Source organism: Dromiciops gliroides, chromosome 1, assembly GCF_019393635.1.
Source record: "Dromiciops gliroides isolate mDroGli1 chromosome 1, mDroGli1.pri, whole genome shotgun sequence".
Taxonomy (NCBI): Eukaryota; Metazoa; Chordata; class Mammalia; order Microbiotheria; family Microbiotheriidae; genus Dromiciops; species Dromiciops gliroides.
In genome coordinates, this window is record NC_057861.1 from 415,160,397 (window position 1) to 415,179,047 (window position 18,651).

The 18,651-nt window shown below is 34.9% G+C and overlaps 2 protein-coding genes across 7 annotated transcripts in view; one reads left to right on the forward strand and one right to left on the reverse strand.

Moving 5' to 3' along the window:
- RICTOR (RPTOR independent companion of MTOR complex 2) overlaps positions 1-9,936 on the forward strand; it is a 135,722-nt gene extending 125,786 nt beyond the window's left edge. For 5 of the 6 annotated variants that reach the window (XM_043976061.1, XM_043976063.1, XM_043976062.1 and 2 more), the window contains 4 exons: positions 2,559-2,711; positions 3,581-3,704; positions 4,530-4,668; positions 5,476-9,936. In XM_043976061.1, coding sequence (XP_043831996.1) covers positions 2,559-2,711; positions 3,581-3,704; positions 4,530-4,668; positions 5,476-5,550 — 491 coding nt within the window. In that variant the 3' untranslated portion in view covers positions 5,551-9,936. Of the gene's footprint in view, positions 1-2,558; positions 2,712-3,580; positions 3,705-4,529; positions 4,669-5,475 lie in introns of those variants that run through there. The other variant, XM_043976066.1, reaches the window with a different exon arrangement.
- Positions 9,937-15,659: 5,723 nt separating this feature from the next.
- The window catches only part of OSMR (oncostatin M receptor), an 80,574-nt gene continuing 77,582 nt past the window's right edge, over positions 15,660-18,651 (reverse strand). Inside the window, exon 19 of the mRNA XM_043978771.1 lies at positions 15,660-17,795. Coding sequence (XP_043834706.1) covers positions 17,238-17,795 — 558 coding nt within the window. The 3' untranslated portion in view covers positions 15,660-17,237. The remainder of the gene's footprint in view (positions 17,796-18,651) is intronic.

The window sequence follows — 18,651 nt, forward strand, 5'->3', positions numbered from 1 at the left end:
AGACATGCTGTAATCATAGAACATCTTAATATAGAGATCAGTGGTGAAATGGCATAATTTTCAAAAATTGGATTTAGTTTTTTAGGATCAAATTTATTGCATATAGTGAAATGACTTTGTAGTTGTTCTGTACTTTGTGTTACCACATCTTTGAGAATGAAACTCAGGCCTGAAGAACTTAAGAGACTTGCCTATGACCATTCCTCAGTCGGCTTCGTCCTTGCTTAAGTCATCCAGGAAAAGTTACGTGACTTGGGAGTGCCCAGTTAGGCCCTTTGGGATCAGACCCCCTTTTTTCTTGTCTAGTTAGGACAGTACTTCTTCACAGACCATTACCCTCTCCTTTCCTGCTCTCCCAGCAATATTGTGCTAGCTAAAAAATATTAAAAAAACAAACTTACTAACAATAAAGACAGATCAGAATTGGTTAGCAGAAGGACTACTTGGGAAAGGAGACTACCTGGAGAATAGAATGAAAGAAAAGAGGGTGCCAAAGTGACACATTTAATTTCCTTTTCTCCTTTAAAAAGTATTTTATCATAAACTTATTTTTCAACAGTAGCAAAACCAATTAAACCATATGCAAATGCAATTAAGTAAAATCAACAAAAAGACTCAACATTCCAACATACACATTGAATTTCTTCATAATTTTGTACATGATTCAGGAAAATCAGCCAAGTTTATTATTTCTTGGCAAAATTTTTTTAAAGTATAGTATAATATCTTCTGTATCCTGTGTATTTTGCCTTCCCATAAAATTATGGGTTCGGTTTGATACTGCAGCTAGAGAAGATGTTAGTTTTTTATTTTTTCTAGTGTTTGGGTTTTTTAAGTATATATTTTCCTAGATATTCAGGCAGTGGTTTGAACTTGACATTTTAAAGTGTACTTATGGTCATTTCTTTAATATTAAGCTGCTTTACATTTTTAACACTATTTCTATGAGGTATTTTCTTTTTGCAAATGGGAAATCTGAAAAAGGAAGAGTTACCTTGGTCAAAGACACTGTTCTTCTAAATTCCTGGTATTTTAAAAAAATTTTTAAATTTAGGGATGGCGTTTTAAGAAAAAGTCAGATAAAGAAAAACATGCAAGTGGAGTGAGGCAGTGTGATAGAAAAGACACCTAATTAAATATCAAAGAAATTAGATACTGGTGCTTATATTGCTTCTTCCTGTAATTAGCAGCGTGATTTTGGGCAAGTCTTTTAAGCTCTCTAGGCCTCATTTTCATTGTCCATAAGATATAAGATATTAGAATTTGGACTAAATTATCTTTTTCTTCCATCACCAAAATACTAAAATTACAATAAAAGATTTTCTGATTTCCATTTGTCCTAGTCCATTAGGTTAAATTATGTAGATGTATCAGAAAATGTTTTAAAAGATAATTAGTATCATATTAATCATATATCACATTATGTTCTAATATTCATGATTTGGCTATTTATGTTTCTTTCCTTTTTCCTCTATTCAGTTAAAAGCTTCTTTAGATCAGAAATCTTTGTATTCCTAGCACCTAGCACATTGTCTTGCGTGGGGATTTGGTTTTGTTTTGATCTGTGATTTCAATGGTGTAGGGAACTCTCATTTTTGAATTTCCTTTTCTACCAATGGGGATAAAGCAGCTCTTCTGCAGTATTTCATTTTAGAGTTGCCTCTAAAACTGAGAAGTTAATTGACTTGCCCAAGGTCACACAGTCTTAACCAGTATATCATCAAACCCAGGTATTTTTAGTTCTGAGGCTATCTACTACTCCATAAAGCCTCTCATTTCCTAAATGCCTTGTTTATAGGAGAGAATAAATGAATGAAGGGCAACTTTTCATTGACTTGAATTATTGGGGCACAGAAAGTTTGCCTCCAAATAATAGCTTAGGAAAATGCTTTTGTAGCACAATAACATTTTTTTCTTCTTAATAGTATTTTTTTTCCCCAATTACATGTAGAGATAGATTTCAACATTCATTTTTTTAAGATTTTGGATTCCAGATGTTTCTCCCCCCCTTTCCAAGATAGCAAGCAATCTGATATAGGTTATATATGTACATTAGTCATGTTGTGAAAGAAGAATCAGAACAAAAGGGGAAAACCACAAGAAAGAAAGAAAAAAAAAGTGAAACTAGTATGCTTTAATCTGCATTCAGACTCCACAGTTCTTTTTCTGGGCGTGTAGAGAGCGTTTTTTGGAATTGTCTTGGATCATTATACAATAGCATATCAATACCTAGGGAAACAGATACCCCCTCAGTTCATTTTGCTCAAATTAATTGCCTTAAAGTACATTTATTTTGAAATTGAGTTTGTAAATTTTTAAGCATCTTAACATGTGGGAAATGTTTCAATAAATAAATTATATCATGTAACTCTTTGAATCTTCAGTACAGAGTGTAGTTGCTAAAAACTGAAAGAGAATTAAAAGCAAACCAGACCCTCAGGAGTAATCTTATTGAAAAGATAAATTTCCTGTGCAAATTAGTTGGGAAGGATTATCATTTGATTTAGTTGACTAAATCATGAAGTTCCTTTAATTAAATTAGTGGTTGTTTTCTTTAGACTTTCCAGACATTCCATATTCTGATTGGTGTGGGCAGACCATCCACAATCACCTCGATGTTGTTTCCTCAAAGTTTTCTGGGATTTCAGGATGCAGTGATGCAGTATCCCAGGGTTCAGCCAGTAGCACCAAGAGTACAGAACTGGTATTAGGTAAGTTTGCAGAGATGTAAGGAAAAGCATTAAAGAAACTTTACATTTAAAAATAATTACATATAGTATTTGTATGAGAAGTACTATTCAGAATTTTTAGTCTGTCTTCATTTTTGGTGTCAAATCTTTAAAAATACATAATTTAAGTTACTTTATGCTTATTCCTTTGGGCAAATCTTTCTTTCCCACATCTGATCAGTTGACGTGTCCAGTTGATTCTACCCCAAAAAGATATCTTCCATCTCCTCCTGACACCACCCTGGTTCAACCCTTCACATCTCTTGTAATAGTTATAATAAACTAACTTCTCTCAGTTGCCTGTCTTTTTCCATTCCTATCCATTCTTCATATAGCAGCCAAAAATTATCTTCCTAAAGTAGAAAACTGACCATATTACTCCCCAGTTTAAAAACCTTTATTGCCTCTAGGATATGACAGTCTCCTTGGCCTGGCATTTAAGGGTGAGACTCTTTATAGTCTGGCCCCATTCTCTCTCGTTTATTAGAATTCTTCTCTGTCCCAGTAAAATTTAAGGTTTTTGAGGTCAGGAATTATCATTATAAAAAAAAATATTTATACCCCCAACACCTGTCACAGTGCTTTTCACATGACAGACACTTAAATGTTTGGAATGTTGAGAAGCATACTAAACTTCTTCAGGCATTTATATTTTCACTCTTTTTTTTTTTCCTGTCTGTGCCAGGTTTTTGTGCCAGATGAGTGTTATCAGGTTCTGTAGAGGTTACTAGTGTTAAGAAACACTGAAGTAATTAAATGATTCTGAATACAGCTGTGATTTATGATAGTTTACTTTGCCAAAGTGGGAAATACATTGAACTTTACTCTGAAAAATGTTGGTTTTTTTTCAGGAGTCAAGTCAATTCCAGATGATACACCAGTGTGCCGTATACTCCTTCGAAAAGAAGTGTTAAGATTAGTTATCAATTTGAGTAGTTCAGTAGGAACTAAAGGTCATGAAACAGGACTTTTGACGTGAGTACATAAGGCATGCAAATTAAATCCACCTGTTCTATTCTGCTTGTTTATTTTTCTGGCTTCAAGAAGAACTAGGGTACTGCAATATTTTTTTTTTTGTGGGGCAATGAGAGTTAAGTGACTTTCCCTGGGTCACACAGCTGTCAAGTGTCAAGTGTCTGAGGACAGATTTGAACTCAGGTCCTCCTGAATCCAGGGTCAGTGGTTTATGCACTGTGTCACCTACCTGCCCCCCCACAATAAAATTTTAAAGATTGCTTTACTTAATAAGTAACACATAATGATTTCTTATAGATTAAATTTAATTCACTTAATTTCCTTTTTTATTAACAAAGCTTGCAAAACTTGAAGGTATTTTTTGGCAAAAAAGAGAACGTTATCAAGTCAGGATGACATTATGAAATATGAAAAGGAGGAATTCAAATTTTGACTTTTAGAAGTGTATTTTAGGGGCAGCTAGGTGGCACAGTGGATAGAGCACTGGCCCTGGATTCAGGAGGACCTGAGTTCAAATCCGGCCTCAGACACTTAACACTAGCTGTGTGACCCTGGGCAAGTCACTTAACCCCAATTGCCTCAGTAAAAAAAAAAAAAAAGAAGAAGTGTATTTTAAAAGATAAATTGCTTAAAAGCAATTTGGATATAGCTTTTTCCCCCAGTTTTAAAAAAATTCTAAAAAGTCTTTTTTCATGTTAAAATCAATTATTTATATGAATATATATTTGAAAATGTTTTATAATGAGGAACTATTTATTTTAAAAGCAAGTATCAGTTGATGAATTGACATTTTTCTCATTTAACACATCTTTTCTTCCATTTTAGAATTAAAGAGAAGTTTCCTCAAGCATTCGATGACATATGCCTCTACTCTGAGGTTTCCTATTTGTTATCACACTGTACTTTTCGACTGCCATCTCGCAGATTCATACAGGAGTTATTTCAAGATGTACAGTTTTTACAAGTAAGGAGAAATAAAAATTGTACTTCATCAATGCTAACAACGAACAAAAGTTCTTAAATGTTCAATTATATAGACAATGCACATTTACAAACCACCTACTGTTGTAAAGTATTGTGCTAAACAATGGGCAATGACCAAAACAAAATTGTTCTTGTTCTCCAAGGAACTTATATTTGGGGAAAGGGATATAGCCTGTTCATAGATAATAAAAGGCAAAGTAATTTGGGGAAGTACTGAATATAGGGATTTTTTTTTTCCCCACTTTCTTTCTGGATGCAAGCTTGGAAGCTGGTAGTCCAGTATTAGATCTCAAGAAATAGAAACACAGCCCTACACTCCTTATATCTCATTGTAAGGTTTATTGATAATAATAAAAATCATCATCAGTAGTATGCACAAAAAGTATGTGTTAATCAGTGTCACCATCCATACACTTTTTCAGCTGTTGTTTCTGGCCCTAAAAGTCAAAGCATCACACATGATAAATAATTTAAGAAAAACATCTCTGTCCAGAGAACTATAGGTGAGGTACAACTGTTTTATACTCAGGAGGACAAAAGGAGCTAGAGGCTCTTTCAAATGCACTATTTTAAGGTAAAAAGACCTAGGCACTTTTTGAATGCATCATTCATGCATAGGATGCACACAGGGGTTGTTAGATTTTTTTTCACATCAGGTGCTTAAACACATGTAAATCATCTCATAATTTTCTTTCTACATATGGGACCCCTCAGCTCCTCCCAAATGTATTGCCTCTCTGGCAAGACTGTGCCAGGAATTACTAATGGTTCATCATTTTGTTTCTAGATGCATGAAGAAGCAGAGGTTATCTTATCAACTCCACCAAAGAAACCTATAATTGATACATCAGCCGAATCCTGACCTCATCTTTATATAGTGTATCTCTCTGGACTTCCTGAAATCCTCAGAAAAACCTCACTGACTGGATGACAAATACAGGAGCATCTTCTGTAACTTGTTCCAGCAGTTCCTGGTACACGAACAGTATGAACTGCAGATTCTTTTCCCCCAGCCGAAACTTTCTTCCCCAAATACATCCTTTGGGGATGTCATCCATTACCAGTTTTATGAAATATATTTACCAAATGTATGCAAGAGCCAAGCACTGAACACCTACACAGTTTTCTTTAACTTTAAAAACATAATGAGAGTTGAACAATAATAAGATAGTATGAAGAGACACCCTTTTACAGGGTTGATTCTGAATTCTTTTTAGGGTAAATAGAAAGATGCCTTGTTTGTTAACTAACTCATATATACCAGGAATCCACATTTCTAAGGATTACATCTTCCATGCTGGGATGTGCTCTAACAGCTGGTATTTGGGGGTTAACTTTGGACCTTCCACATTTTTCTTAATGTTTGTAACACTACTTGAGAGGTTTGTAACCTCGGACTGAAAGAAGAGCCTCAGCGACCTGGGACTTTTAACTTATTTTAATGTTACTATAATTGCAAATGGTTATTTTGATTTTCAGTCTCTCAGATTTCGTTGCAATGTATTATAGGCTATATGAACCAATTAAGGTTTTTCACTACAGTTCCCAATAAAATTTTAAAAAATTTTATTTAAACTGAAATAAAATCGTTTGCCCTTTACATATTTTTATTCAATGAAATTTCTGTTCATTTTCATATTCTTAACTTGCCATTTTTCTCAGTGGGAAATTGAAAAAGTATTATTTGTTGACATTTGGCTTAAATGTGAAAATGTAAGGAAATTACTTCTGAATCTTGTGAGGAGACTGGGTTTGTAGATTATTTCCACATTCCATGGGAAAAGCAGAGCCATATTTCCTTAAATGTTGCTTTAATTAATGAGACTGATTATTATAATAAAAATTGTAGTGAAAAGCCTTAAGTACCAAATTTTGGAGCAGCAGTACTTTAATTTTTATACCAGTATTCTTTCTGAAATTTTTTTGCACAAATTAAATGCAGTGATGGATGAGTTAAGAATACAGCAATTGCCTTTATTACATTATTAGTGATATTGCTAAGTTGATGAGGGCAGGGTTTTTTTTTTCCCTTTAAAAAAAAACAAAACTTTTTAATGTATCTAAAGATACCTGGAAATCTTTACAGGAATTAACTACATATATGCAAATTTGTATATAAAATAGCACGGAAATATTCATTAGAATGCTTGTGATTGAAAGGAATTACCATTTTATATATATATATATATATGTATATATATATATATGTATATATGTGTGTGTGTGTGTGTGTGTGTGTGTGTGTGTGTGTGTGTGTGTGTGTGTGTGTGTGTGTGTGTGTATATATATTACATAGAAAATTTCCAGCTGGACTGAATTAGGACACTTTTAAAATAAAAAGACCATTCAGTTTTACCATTTTTGTAATTACTGTCAGCTTTGACAGTTGTGACATTAACTCATGGCCCCATATATTGCAGATCCTGATCTTAACTGATTTGTTTTTTGAAATGTATGTAAATAGACCTTTGAACTAGAAAGTGAAACTCACTTATTATTTCCCAGTTGGACAACTATTTTATTTTATTTACTGGCACTGAAAGTTTTGTTGGGATGAAGCACCTCATCTCACTACATAACACTTCTTGGACTGCACTTCAATGAATTGTTTTTATGTGCACTGTATAGCAACTTACATCAGAGCAGAAAAGCTGCAGGCTTGTAACCTGCTTCTATTAGAATTTGGCTTGAGTTTCATGAAATCCAATTGAAGGAAATGGAAAAATAATTTGTTTCAACTTTTCATTTATCATTAGCCCCAAAAGTTTCTGTAATATATTGACAGTACTTAAAAACTTGCCTGTTGACTTGGTCTTTGGGCCTGAAAGATTAAATCACTTCTCCAAAGAACCAGCTGTCAGAAATGTTAGACCAAATAGTGGTTAAAAACTCCAAAGGAAATAGTGTAGTGATCCTCCCCAAAATGGGATTCATATGCTTTAGACAGTAGTTTCAAACTACCTCAGTTAGAATAGAGTATAAAATCTGTGGTTTAAGCCCTCATGAATTAAACCATTAACTCATGTTTGTTTTTTCTTCCCGGAAGTTAAGGCACAAATAGTGGCCTGAACAGTTTTTCACCAGTATTCTATAAGAAACTTTTAAACTTTGTTTTCACCTATAGCATTTAGTTTGGAGAGAACCATGTAGTTCTCTGATTATCATTGAGGTTCTAAGGAAATAAAATGTCTGTACTTCAAAAATTATCTTGCTGTTTGGTTAACACTTGGATTCATTGGCAGGCTTAATATTCTTTGAGAACTTGTATCAAAGATAACCTTTTATGATGGAAAATGCTTATGCCAAGTGCTTAATTTAGATGTTTTAAAAAATCATAGTTGGAAAGTTTAGGAGTGGTGTCAGTGGTAATAAAAATATTTGAGAAAATCATCTATTAGTAGATATTACCAGAATATAGATTACAAGAATAATGTCAGTACTGTAGTTTTTCAAGATATGGAATTTTTAGAATTAATTTTAGTCCAGATAAAATCATATTACTCACTAATAGAAAGACTTCTTGAAAAAAATTGGAGGAACTTTGGCAGTTGTGCTGGTTATAAACTGTGAATTTCTAATATGTAAAGTGAATTTCCAATTGCAAATTTTGTTTCAAGAGCAATTAATCAGCTTCATGTAACTAGATTCTATTTAGATAGTGATAAATAAGGAAATCAGATATAGAACTTTCATAACGTTATCTGAAAGTTCTTAACACTTGCATTTTTGTTACCTATTTATGTTTAGGTGGATACAAGAGGCAGAGACAACCCCCACCCCCAAAGTTCTTCTAAATATTGTTTGTGTAGTAAATTCCTCTAAGATAAAAAGAATATATGCATTAGAAATAGGTTTGTAGGCCACATATGCACTGTTAAATAAAATACCCTCAGAAAGAAAAACATGTATACAAAATAAATATAACAATTCTTGACAAGCAAAGGCTTTATTAATTTGCATCTCTTTAACCAGAGCTGACTAATTTTTCAGGGCACAGTAATAATGGCAAAGTATTCAGCTATGACATTGGAATCTTATGTAGACTTATCTACTCCTACTTAATGCAAAATTTTTTTCAGTAACATTCAGAAAGATACATTTTGCATACCTTAAAGCACATATCATTAAGCAATAAATACCAATCTACTATTTTATGGTTTTTTTTAATCTAGCAGATCTGCAATTGTTTTGCATGTTGAGTAGAATGCTAATTTATGTAAGAAAAGCTTTGTACATTAGCCTGTTTTAAGAACAGCCTTAGGAAACTTCCTTTAAAAAGGTTTTTCCCTGAGAGATAATGTGAAGTGTTGAATGCTTCCAATTCTGGTTTCAATGCACAATCCATTATGACATGAACATGGAAAAGGTGAATTTCTTAAATTGATTGTATGAGAGAAATTTTAATGAGAATTAGCCTTTTGGAATGAAAAAATATTTGTTATTGAAAAGATCTTCACGATGATATCATATGAGCTTTCACCCCATCTTTCCTTACACAAAATGCATTGTTAATTAAACACTTGGGTTTCACTACAGTGAGGTTTCCTTATTAGCATATACCAGAGAAATCAAATAGTTATGCTTATAAAAAAAATAATTGGAACACTTAAACATTGCCACAAGTGATTTCGTTTTTTCTTAAGTTCCTGGTTTCCAGAGAGTTCTATTCATTCACAGTAGGTCTATATGCAGAACATGGACTTTTTTCCTTTGGACTATTTTTATAAGGTAGATAGATGGATAGCTATGCCACAGCATGCACAAATTGCACATTTTGCTTGACTTCCTTTGTAAAATACCTATTTAATTTGAGAAATGTAATTTATGCCAAAAAGTTTAACTTGCAATTTTGCCACTGAATAGGTTGATTTAGCACAAAATGCAAAGTCTTGGGGGGGAGGGGGAGGAAAACATTTCATCTACGCAGTTGAAAAATGTTGCAATACTGGTCTGTCAGTAACCATAAAGCTGCATTGTAAGAGATTGGTGTAAATTAATTGTTTAAAAGAATGGGAAGGGATTGTGAAAATCTCAGACTTAATTCTCCCTCCCCATGCAGTTGTTTTTTCTTTTTTCTTTTTTTTAAATTTAGTAATACGCTGCTACATATTTGGAGGTTCTAGTGTTTGTAGGTCACTGAACAGACATTGAAATCTGATTTATATTGTATACCTGTAACATAGAAAGAAAAAGTATTTATATATTTTCTGTAAGAATATTTCATTGAGCTGTGTATAATTTAAACAAAGAGGTTTGTTCCCAAATGGTTTTGCCCACCTTGATTTTTTTTTTGGTGGTTTTTGTATAGTGTGTACAGTTTATGTCTCTGGGCATTAAAAGCCTCCTGAAACGTAATCTTATCAAAGGGATATGTTGTTAATAAAATGTACTTAAAATTCTTAAAGTGGTACTGGTTTTGTTTCTTTTTTACTTGAAATTTAAGAAACTGAAGTGTCTATAAGTATGACTTATAGAAATTGAATTGGGTCATAATGCTTCTTAAACATTGACTGCCAGGCAAACTTATGTTTTACAAGGTACAGATTGAGACCTAGGTCAACAATTAATAACATGTAGTTTTAACATTTAGCATTCTTCCCATGAAAGAGCTTTTTCTGGTAATATTTTTGCAAAAAACTCAGTCTTTCCCAAATACCTGTGATCATAGAATGTGAAAGTTCCAGGAAATCCACTTTTTAGATGGAGCAACACTCTCTTTTAAGTGGGAATTATATTAAAAAGCAAGCAATGTTCCAAGTGTTTCCTGTGGAAAATGGTATCATTTCCCTTACATTTTTGGATGGTTCTTTTAGTGAAAAGATTACAAGAAAAACTGACTGTAATTCAACTCATTTTGATCAACAAAATAGCATAATATTATTTGTTAAGGTTAGTTGTAACAATTTATAGTATAAATTCTGTTCCAATTTTGTAGTGTAAGTCCATAGAAAAAAAATTTGAAATAGAGGAGTTTGCTTTGTAATTACATGTGAATAGCTTGATATAAAGGTGAATTTGGGGAAAAGGGAGGGTGGTTGGTGATTTAACATTTATAGATATGTTCCAATACTGGCTTGTAAATTCACCATGAAGCAAACTTCTGTGGATCAAATCATTTTTATATTGAATTTCAGCATAAAGTTGAAAGTGTGTTGCAAATTAAGGTTCTGGCTTGTATGAAAAAGCACTTGATAATGTAGCTAGCCTTTTGAAAATTATATACTTAAAAGGAGGAAAGGGTAGCTTATAAGAGGAAAATAATATAGTGATAGTATGTTACTATGAGACATGAAATGCTGTAGGTTCTGAAAAATTGAAAATCATTCAAAGGGCAATCATATACTGGATGTGAGCAGGCTGCAACACAAGGAATTTATGCAAGAAAAACAACAGTGAATTCACATAAGAGCAAGGGATGACCAATGAACAAACAGCCCGTGTCCTCCATTGCTATGTTCTGTTTCAAAAGATCATAAGCAAGGCTCCTATCATGTTATTTAGACTTTTCTAAGCCTCCGCATCCCTGCGCTTGGTGACTTGATGGAAAAACATAGATGAACAGGCATGAATAGGTTGCCATCTATAGGGAATCATAAGTAGTGTAGTTGGCAGAAGCAATGGCTTGGGTATGAGATGTCTTCTAGTCCTGGTTGTATACCAACCTAACTATTTTATGTGGAGCAAATTTCAGAATTTGTCTGGGCCTTGGTTTCTCCATCAGTAAAATGATGAGATTGAGCCTATATGTCCTTTCCATCTCAAACATTCTATGAGTCTATAAATAATATACAAAGTAACAATTGGTACACTAAATATAAAAAAAAAAACCCTGAAATTTAAAATACTGTTTAAATAAAAAGCAAGTCTCTAAATTCAGGTTGTCTTTGTCTTAAAATATTACCTTCTCTGTTTTCCTTTCTGTTGCTCTCCTTTTGCCTGTCACTTCTGATCTCTCCACCTCCTTTTCCCCCCTCATTTTAGTCTTCCTTTTCTTAATCTTTTGTCTTGGCTAAGCTTATGCTATTAAAGAGTTTATCCTCAAATTTTATTACACTATCCTTTCTCTATCAAACCCACAGGAAGTCATGGAAAACAGACTTTTGTAGCTGCTATAGTACGAAAAGGATTGTGAAAGTCCTTGGTTATGAAACTTGTGGGACATTTTCAAGAGATGCAGTCCCAGTGTAAGGAATAATCAGGAAAACTCTTAATGTGTAATAATGGGAAAGTCATTCAATATGATGTTAAGGTGAAATGTTTTGTTATGGTTTTAATTACCAATATAAGACTTGAAGTAACTTTGTTATATTTGAAATAATCATAAGCTTATGTTAAGAATTGATACTATCCACAAATCAATCATTGCTATTAAATATGATGTATGTAGGTGCTTAAATAATTCATGAAGTAACACATTTCCATCTTGATGAAGAAACGTAAATACCAGGAGATACCTTGACAATAACCCCAAGTAAGTGATAGATTATTTTAAATAGATCTTTCCCGATCTTTATGTTCTATGCAGGTGCCTAACCCACCTTTCCCTGCAGAAAGCTGGGTCTAGGGGACACAGTCTAAGCAGAAGCTATTTCCCTACATTGTATGTGCTTGAAATGCCATATAAGGCAGGAAAACAGGTACTTTTCATATAAGACTTGGTTATTGCTCTCTCTTAGGGAACACTGAGCAAAAGGGAACAGCCAGCTAGCCTTTGATTATGGAAAAGCATGTGGGACCAGCTTCTTGTACTTAATTCTGTCATTTTGACCCTGCTCATGAAACAGGAATGCTTGGCTATCTGAGGTTTAGAATGTAAGATAGCCACAAAACTTAGGAAGCTTGAAAGAGTCAAACATTCAACCAAACATTTATTAAAATACTGTGTGCAGGGTATTTTAGAAGTAGTGTTTTCAATACATACATATAAGCAAAGCTAATCTGAGGAAGGAGGGAACCCTAAGGAGTAGTTTAGGAGACCAAGAAAAGCTTATAGGAGGTAGCACCAGCTGGCAGAAGGAGAAGGAAGAAGTATATCTAAGGACCCTTCCACAGTCTTCACCAAACATATCTAGAAAATGCACCAAACTGAATCTTGATGGACAAATCCAGAAAAAGTCAGCCCAGGTTGGCATAGGGAGAAAGAAACAGAGTTCTGGGGACAGGTTGGGTTAGAAATAAGTGTAGCACAGGGCATTGCAGCACTCAAGAGGCTGTGTACCAGGGAAAGAGGTCTTAAAACTCAACTCGGCCATCATGACAGTGTGAACTGGCAGCTTTGATACCCACAACCCTCTTCCAGGTCACAGATCTAGAATGTGAGAAGGGGATCTGTGTTCCATTATGGAATCCCCCTGGGCAGGGGTGCCATTTTTATGGCTTAGACCTAAAGCCCAAAGTAGGGTCTCTCTTCCAGTGTCTAGCCCAGCCTGCAAAAAGAATAACAGGGCAGAAATCCAGACTGAAGGAAGCCTACAATTCTACTCTGAGCCAATAGAGCTTCCTAGCTGGCATTAATAGGTGCAAAATATAGAAGTTTACTTTTGCATAGACACAAACCCAGGTCAGAAACTTGTGAAGCTCAGAGCAAGGGATTAGTAATCAGACTTTGCCTCTAATAAGGCCACTTGGGGAGCACTGAAAGCTTGCAGGTCACTAGCCTGTCCCTGGAATAACAACATTCAATACGCCAAGAAAACAACAGGACCAGCTTCCCTTCAGAAGTGTGGCTGAGCTCAGCCCTAACATCAAGTCTGAAATCAGGAAGAATGGAAAAAACAAACAAAAAACCCACCATAACTAACTATTTTTGGTACTAGGGATACTCAAGATACAAATGCAGAAGAGAATGAATCCAGAACATAAGCAGTGCTTCACAGAAAAATGCAGCTTGGGCACAGACTCAACTAGAATTCCTGTAAAAGATGAAGCAAGAGTTCTAAAAGATTTTTTTTTAAATCTTTTTATGAATGAAATCAATGCTTAGGAAAAAATTGTGAGAAAATGAGAACTATGGAAGAAAAAGTTGGAAAGAGAATTGACAGCTTGGCAAAAAGGTACAAAAACCTTTCCCAAGGTACAAAACCTTTCCCAAGCAACAAACTCCCTGAAAATTCAAATGGAATAAAAAGAAGCCAGTGACTTCATGAGGCAACAAGAAATACTAAAACAAAGTCAAAGGGCTGGGGGGAAAAAAAAGAAGAAAATGAAAGGGATCTCATAGCAAAAACAATTGACTTAGAAAACAGATAAATGAGAAAAGAAGAATCACTGAATTATCAAGGCTATGACCAAAGAGCCTAGACATTTTATTTCAAGAAATCTTAAAAGAAAATAGCCTAGATCTCTTAAAACCAGAGGTCAAAGTAGAAATAGGAAGAATGCACCTGTCTACTTCTGAAAGAAACCCCGAAATGAAAACACTCAGGAAACGTCATAGCCAAAATCCAGTGTGTGTGTGTGTGTGTGTGTGTGTGTGTGTGTGTGTGTGTGTGTGTGTGTGTGTGTGTGTTGCAAGCAGCCAGGAAGAAATAATTCAAGTACTAAGGAGCCATAGAATCACACATTAGTTAGCAGCCACCACTATAAAGGAGTGGAGAACTTGGAAAATAATATTTCAGAAGGAAGAGGATATGCGCTCACAATTGAGAATAACTTAACCAGCAAAACTGAATATAATTCTACAGGAAAGAAATGGACATTCAATGAAATAAAGGATTTCCAACCATGCCTGATGAGAAACATAAAAAGATGAACATGAATGAACAATGATAAAGGACTAAACAAGGATAAACTTCTTACATTCAGATATGAGGAAATAATACATGATGATTCTCTATGATCCCTAAAGAGAGTCCAATCAGACAAGGCCCAGGAGAGAGGGGAAGAAGAATACACTTGGGGGAGGAAAGAGGTTAGGAAATATAGGGTAAATTATCCCATAATGAGGATACACTGGTAGGCTTCCATACTAAGAAGAAGGTGGGGGGGGGCATCTGACACTCATCTGAACTAATCAAAAGAAGGAAGAATATACACACAAGTTGGGTACAGAAATACATTTCACTCAATGAGGCCATAGGAGAGAAAGGAAAGTGGAGAGGAAGAATTAGATTTAGGGAGTGATTAGTCCTAAGCAAAACAAATCCTAAGGTTATACAGAAATAGTTATAGCTCTTTATGAGGTGGCAAAGAATGGGAATTTGAATAGGTGTCCATAATTTGGGGAAATGGATGAACAAGTTATGTTATATAAATGTGACAGTACTATTGTGCTGAACTTTTATCAAAATAATGATTAACCAGTAAAATTTCAGGGGACTAATGATGAAACATGCTATGTACCTCCTGATAAAGAAGTGAAAGATTCAGAATGAAGAATGAGAAAAATATTTTTACATCACCAATGTGAAAATTTGTTACGTTTGGCTATACATATTTTTAATGCACTTTGGGGTTTTTTTTGTACGCCAATGGGGATAGAGGAGTTGCAGCGGGGAGGAGGGGAGGTTTAAGGCAAATCTTGGCTGATTAAAACTATATATGTGGATATACACACTTGTGTGTGTGTGTATATGTGTGTGTGTGTGTGTGTATGTATTTATGTATGTACATGCATAACGAAATCTTGGGACCTCTGATCACAATGATCAACCACAATTCCTGAAGACCCATAATGAAACATGCTGCCCACCTCCTGATTGAGAATTGATTGACCAAAGTACAGGCATATTTTTTAGACATGATCAGTAAGAAATTTTGTTTTGGGGGACAGCTAGGTGGCACAGTGGATAAAGCACTGGCCTTGGATTCAGGAGGACCTGAGTTCAAATCCAGACTCAGACACTTGACACTTAACTAGCTGTGTGACCCTGGGCAAGTCACTTAACCCTCATTGCCCTACAAAAAAAAAATACAATTTTGTTTTGTTTTGTTTTGCTTGACTATCCATGTTTGCAGCAAGAGTTTGGGATTTTTTATTTGTTTTGTTTTTTACTTTTCAGTGGGGACAAGGAGGGAGGGAACTAGGAGAGAGAAAAGACTAATCTTTGTTTGAAAATTAAATTTTAAAATGAGCTAACGTAGCAGTGAGAAGGGTATACATTTCATGAAGGGGGAACAGCCTTTGCAAATATATGGAGGCAAGAGACAGATTTTTACTTGGGACAGAGATTGTGAAGGTGAATGAACTGAAATGTTCATTAAAATAAGCCGGAATCATCTTGGAAAGTGCTTTTAAGTACTAATTGGAGTTGATATTTTTATCCTAGTGGCAATTGGGGAGCCACTGAAAATCTTTTGAGGAAGGGAGTGACATGATCAGAATAGTACCTTATCAATATTATTTTGGCAACTGGGAGAAAGATGGATTTGGAGAATAGAGATTGGGAGAATAGAGAATTGAAGCAGGGAAAACAAGTAGGAGATAATAACAACCGTGCAAATAAGGGCATGAAATAGGAACTGGGTAATGACCTCATAGATGGAAGTGAAGGGGATGAATGTGAGAGAATGTAATGGCCTTAAGGATCAGGCCATTAAAAATACTTGACTCATGTGTCATTTTTGCAGTGTAGGTTTTTAATATTCCTAAATTAACACCTAAAGTTTGTTTCATTAAACCTGGTATTTTACATTTCTTTTTGAGAGTGTTAAAATAAGTGTTGTTTCTTTTTTATTTAACTTCCCACCACAAACAGAATCTGGGAGATTTTCAGAGGTGATATTCTTGATGGAAAAAGAATACCTATTGATGGTGAAGGGGTTTTTTTAAGGAAAAAAAGAGAAAAATCTCAGAGTAGGAAAAAAAGGCACTGAAAGAAAGTGGAAGAGCTTCCAGTGGTAGAAAGTTAGATCAATGCATTGTCTTGTAGCTTGTTACAGTCACATTTGTTCTCACTTCCTTCAGATGCACATGTAGCCACATCCTCATCTTCAGATTACTTCAATACATATTCCAAAACATCAATCCCAAGATCCCTCAGGATCTGTTCCCACAGTACCTAGCCAGAATAAATGCCCACCAACAAACTGCATTTGCTGAAATGTATAACCTTGATACTCAATTTATAACATGAGCATCCAAGTATATAATCCTTTTGTCTCTATACTACTAAGTGTGGAAGCAAGACTCACTCAGTGGAAAAAGTTTCTCTCAGAAATGGAGTTGGAAGGTCCCAAGATGACAGCCTTGAAAGCCATCTTTTTTTTTTAAAAAAATTGAGAGAAAGCTAAAGTGCCTATCAGAAAACTAGTTTTATTACAAAGAGGCAGCACAGCAAATAAGCTCCCTCAGGCACTGTTTCTAAGGTCAGCCTTCTTTTTCACAGGTAAGCAAGAAGGATGTGCAAAATGTCCCTCTGGCCATGAAGCCCAACAGGATTTCCATGTTCCGATAGGACCCCTTGGGCATGCAATTCCAGGTGTCTTTTGCTTGACTGAAGGATGGTACCACTAACATGTACCACTAAGGTGGCACCTTCAGTCCATAAGCACTGAGGATATGGAACTCTTAGTGTCATGGAGCATGAAGGGATGAAACTTGTACACTGGTTAGCATGGTTTTTCAATTTGATCTAAAGAGGCGACTGAGCTGGGTCTATCACCTTCTGGGGTAAAGGACAGTGCCATGCCTGTGGGCATCACCATTTGCATTTTATACTCTGAACAGTGTGCTGGCTCAGTAAGATTAGGTGAACTGTATTTGTCTCCAGACATGGTTGGAGCCAACTGGGATACATAATTCAAACTGGCTTCCTCTCCAGCAGGAATATTGCCCAATGATCCAATGTAGTCCTTTTCTACCTTTGATAGATGCTCAGAAGGCTCCATAGACCTTGTTGGGTCAGTGGGTATTATCTGAATTTGGCTACAAGAACCAGGATCAGATGCTGCCTGACAATAAGTGAAGTTCTCAAAACAGATGCAGGGTTGAGAGGGCAAAGGATCTTTTCCTGTTGGAAGGAGATAAAGATAGGCAGGCTTGGTGACCTCATTCCCTACAAGTAATGTCTTTGATCCCCATGTTTTATTTATTTCCGACTTGTTCACGACTTCAATGGCGTCAGGAATACAGTCATTGGTGTTCAGTATGGCCTGGTGAATATTGCCCTAGAAAATAATCAACAAAACAATTGTTAAGCAGTCAAATGTATAAACTTCAGAAATATAACCTGTTTTTAAACATTTCCCATCCCAATAACTGAGACGATGCTTAAGTGCTTTATCCTGTTCATAGCAGCTAGCTGAAGGTGATGGTTTCAAAGCAAAGGATTCAAAATACCTTTAAACTGTTTATTTTTATTTTCCTATTTGGGAGTAAAGATGGACAGTCCCTTTCCACTCTCTTTTTGACCTTTGTCTTCCTTAGAAGCCTATTTTTCACTACTTTCCTTCACAAATCCAAGGAAAGCACTATCATCATAAGCCTAATTTAATAGTGTCTAATTTGGGGTCCCTTATAGCTATATAATTATGTAATATTTTTAAAAAATTTTCAATCAGTGAAAATCAGCCTTCTCACCCTCTCTCCCTTGAGAAAACAAGAAAAACAAAACCTGTCATAAACATATAGTAACGTAAAACAAATTCTTGCATTAGTCATGTCAAATATAAATACACACGTGAATATACACACATACATATATGCACATATGTGTATATGATATATGTCTGAGTACAAATGTGTATATGCATATGTATATATACATACACATATATTTGCACTTTGAGTCATCACCTCTCTATCAGAAGGACAGTGTATTCCATCATAAGTCCTCTGAAATGGTTGTTAGTCATTGTGTTGATCAAAGCTATTAAGTTTTTCAAAGTTGTCTTTATCATACTATTGTTTCTGTTTAGCTGTATAAATTGTTCTCCTTAATTTATTCTGCATAAATTCATAAAATTCTTCCCGAGTTTCTCTGAAACCATCTACTTCATCATTTCTTATAGCACAATAGTTCAT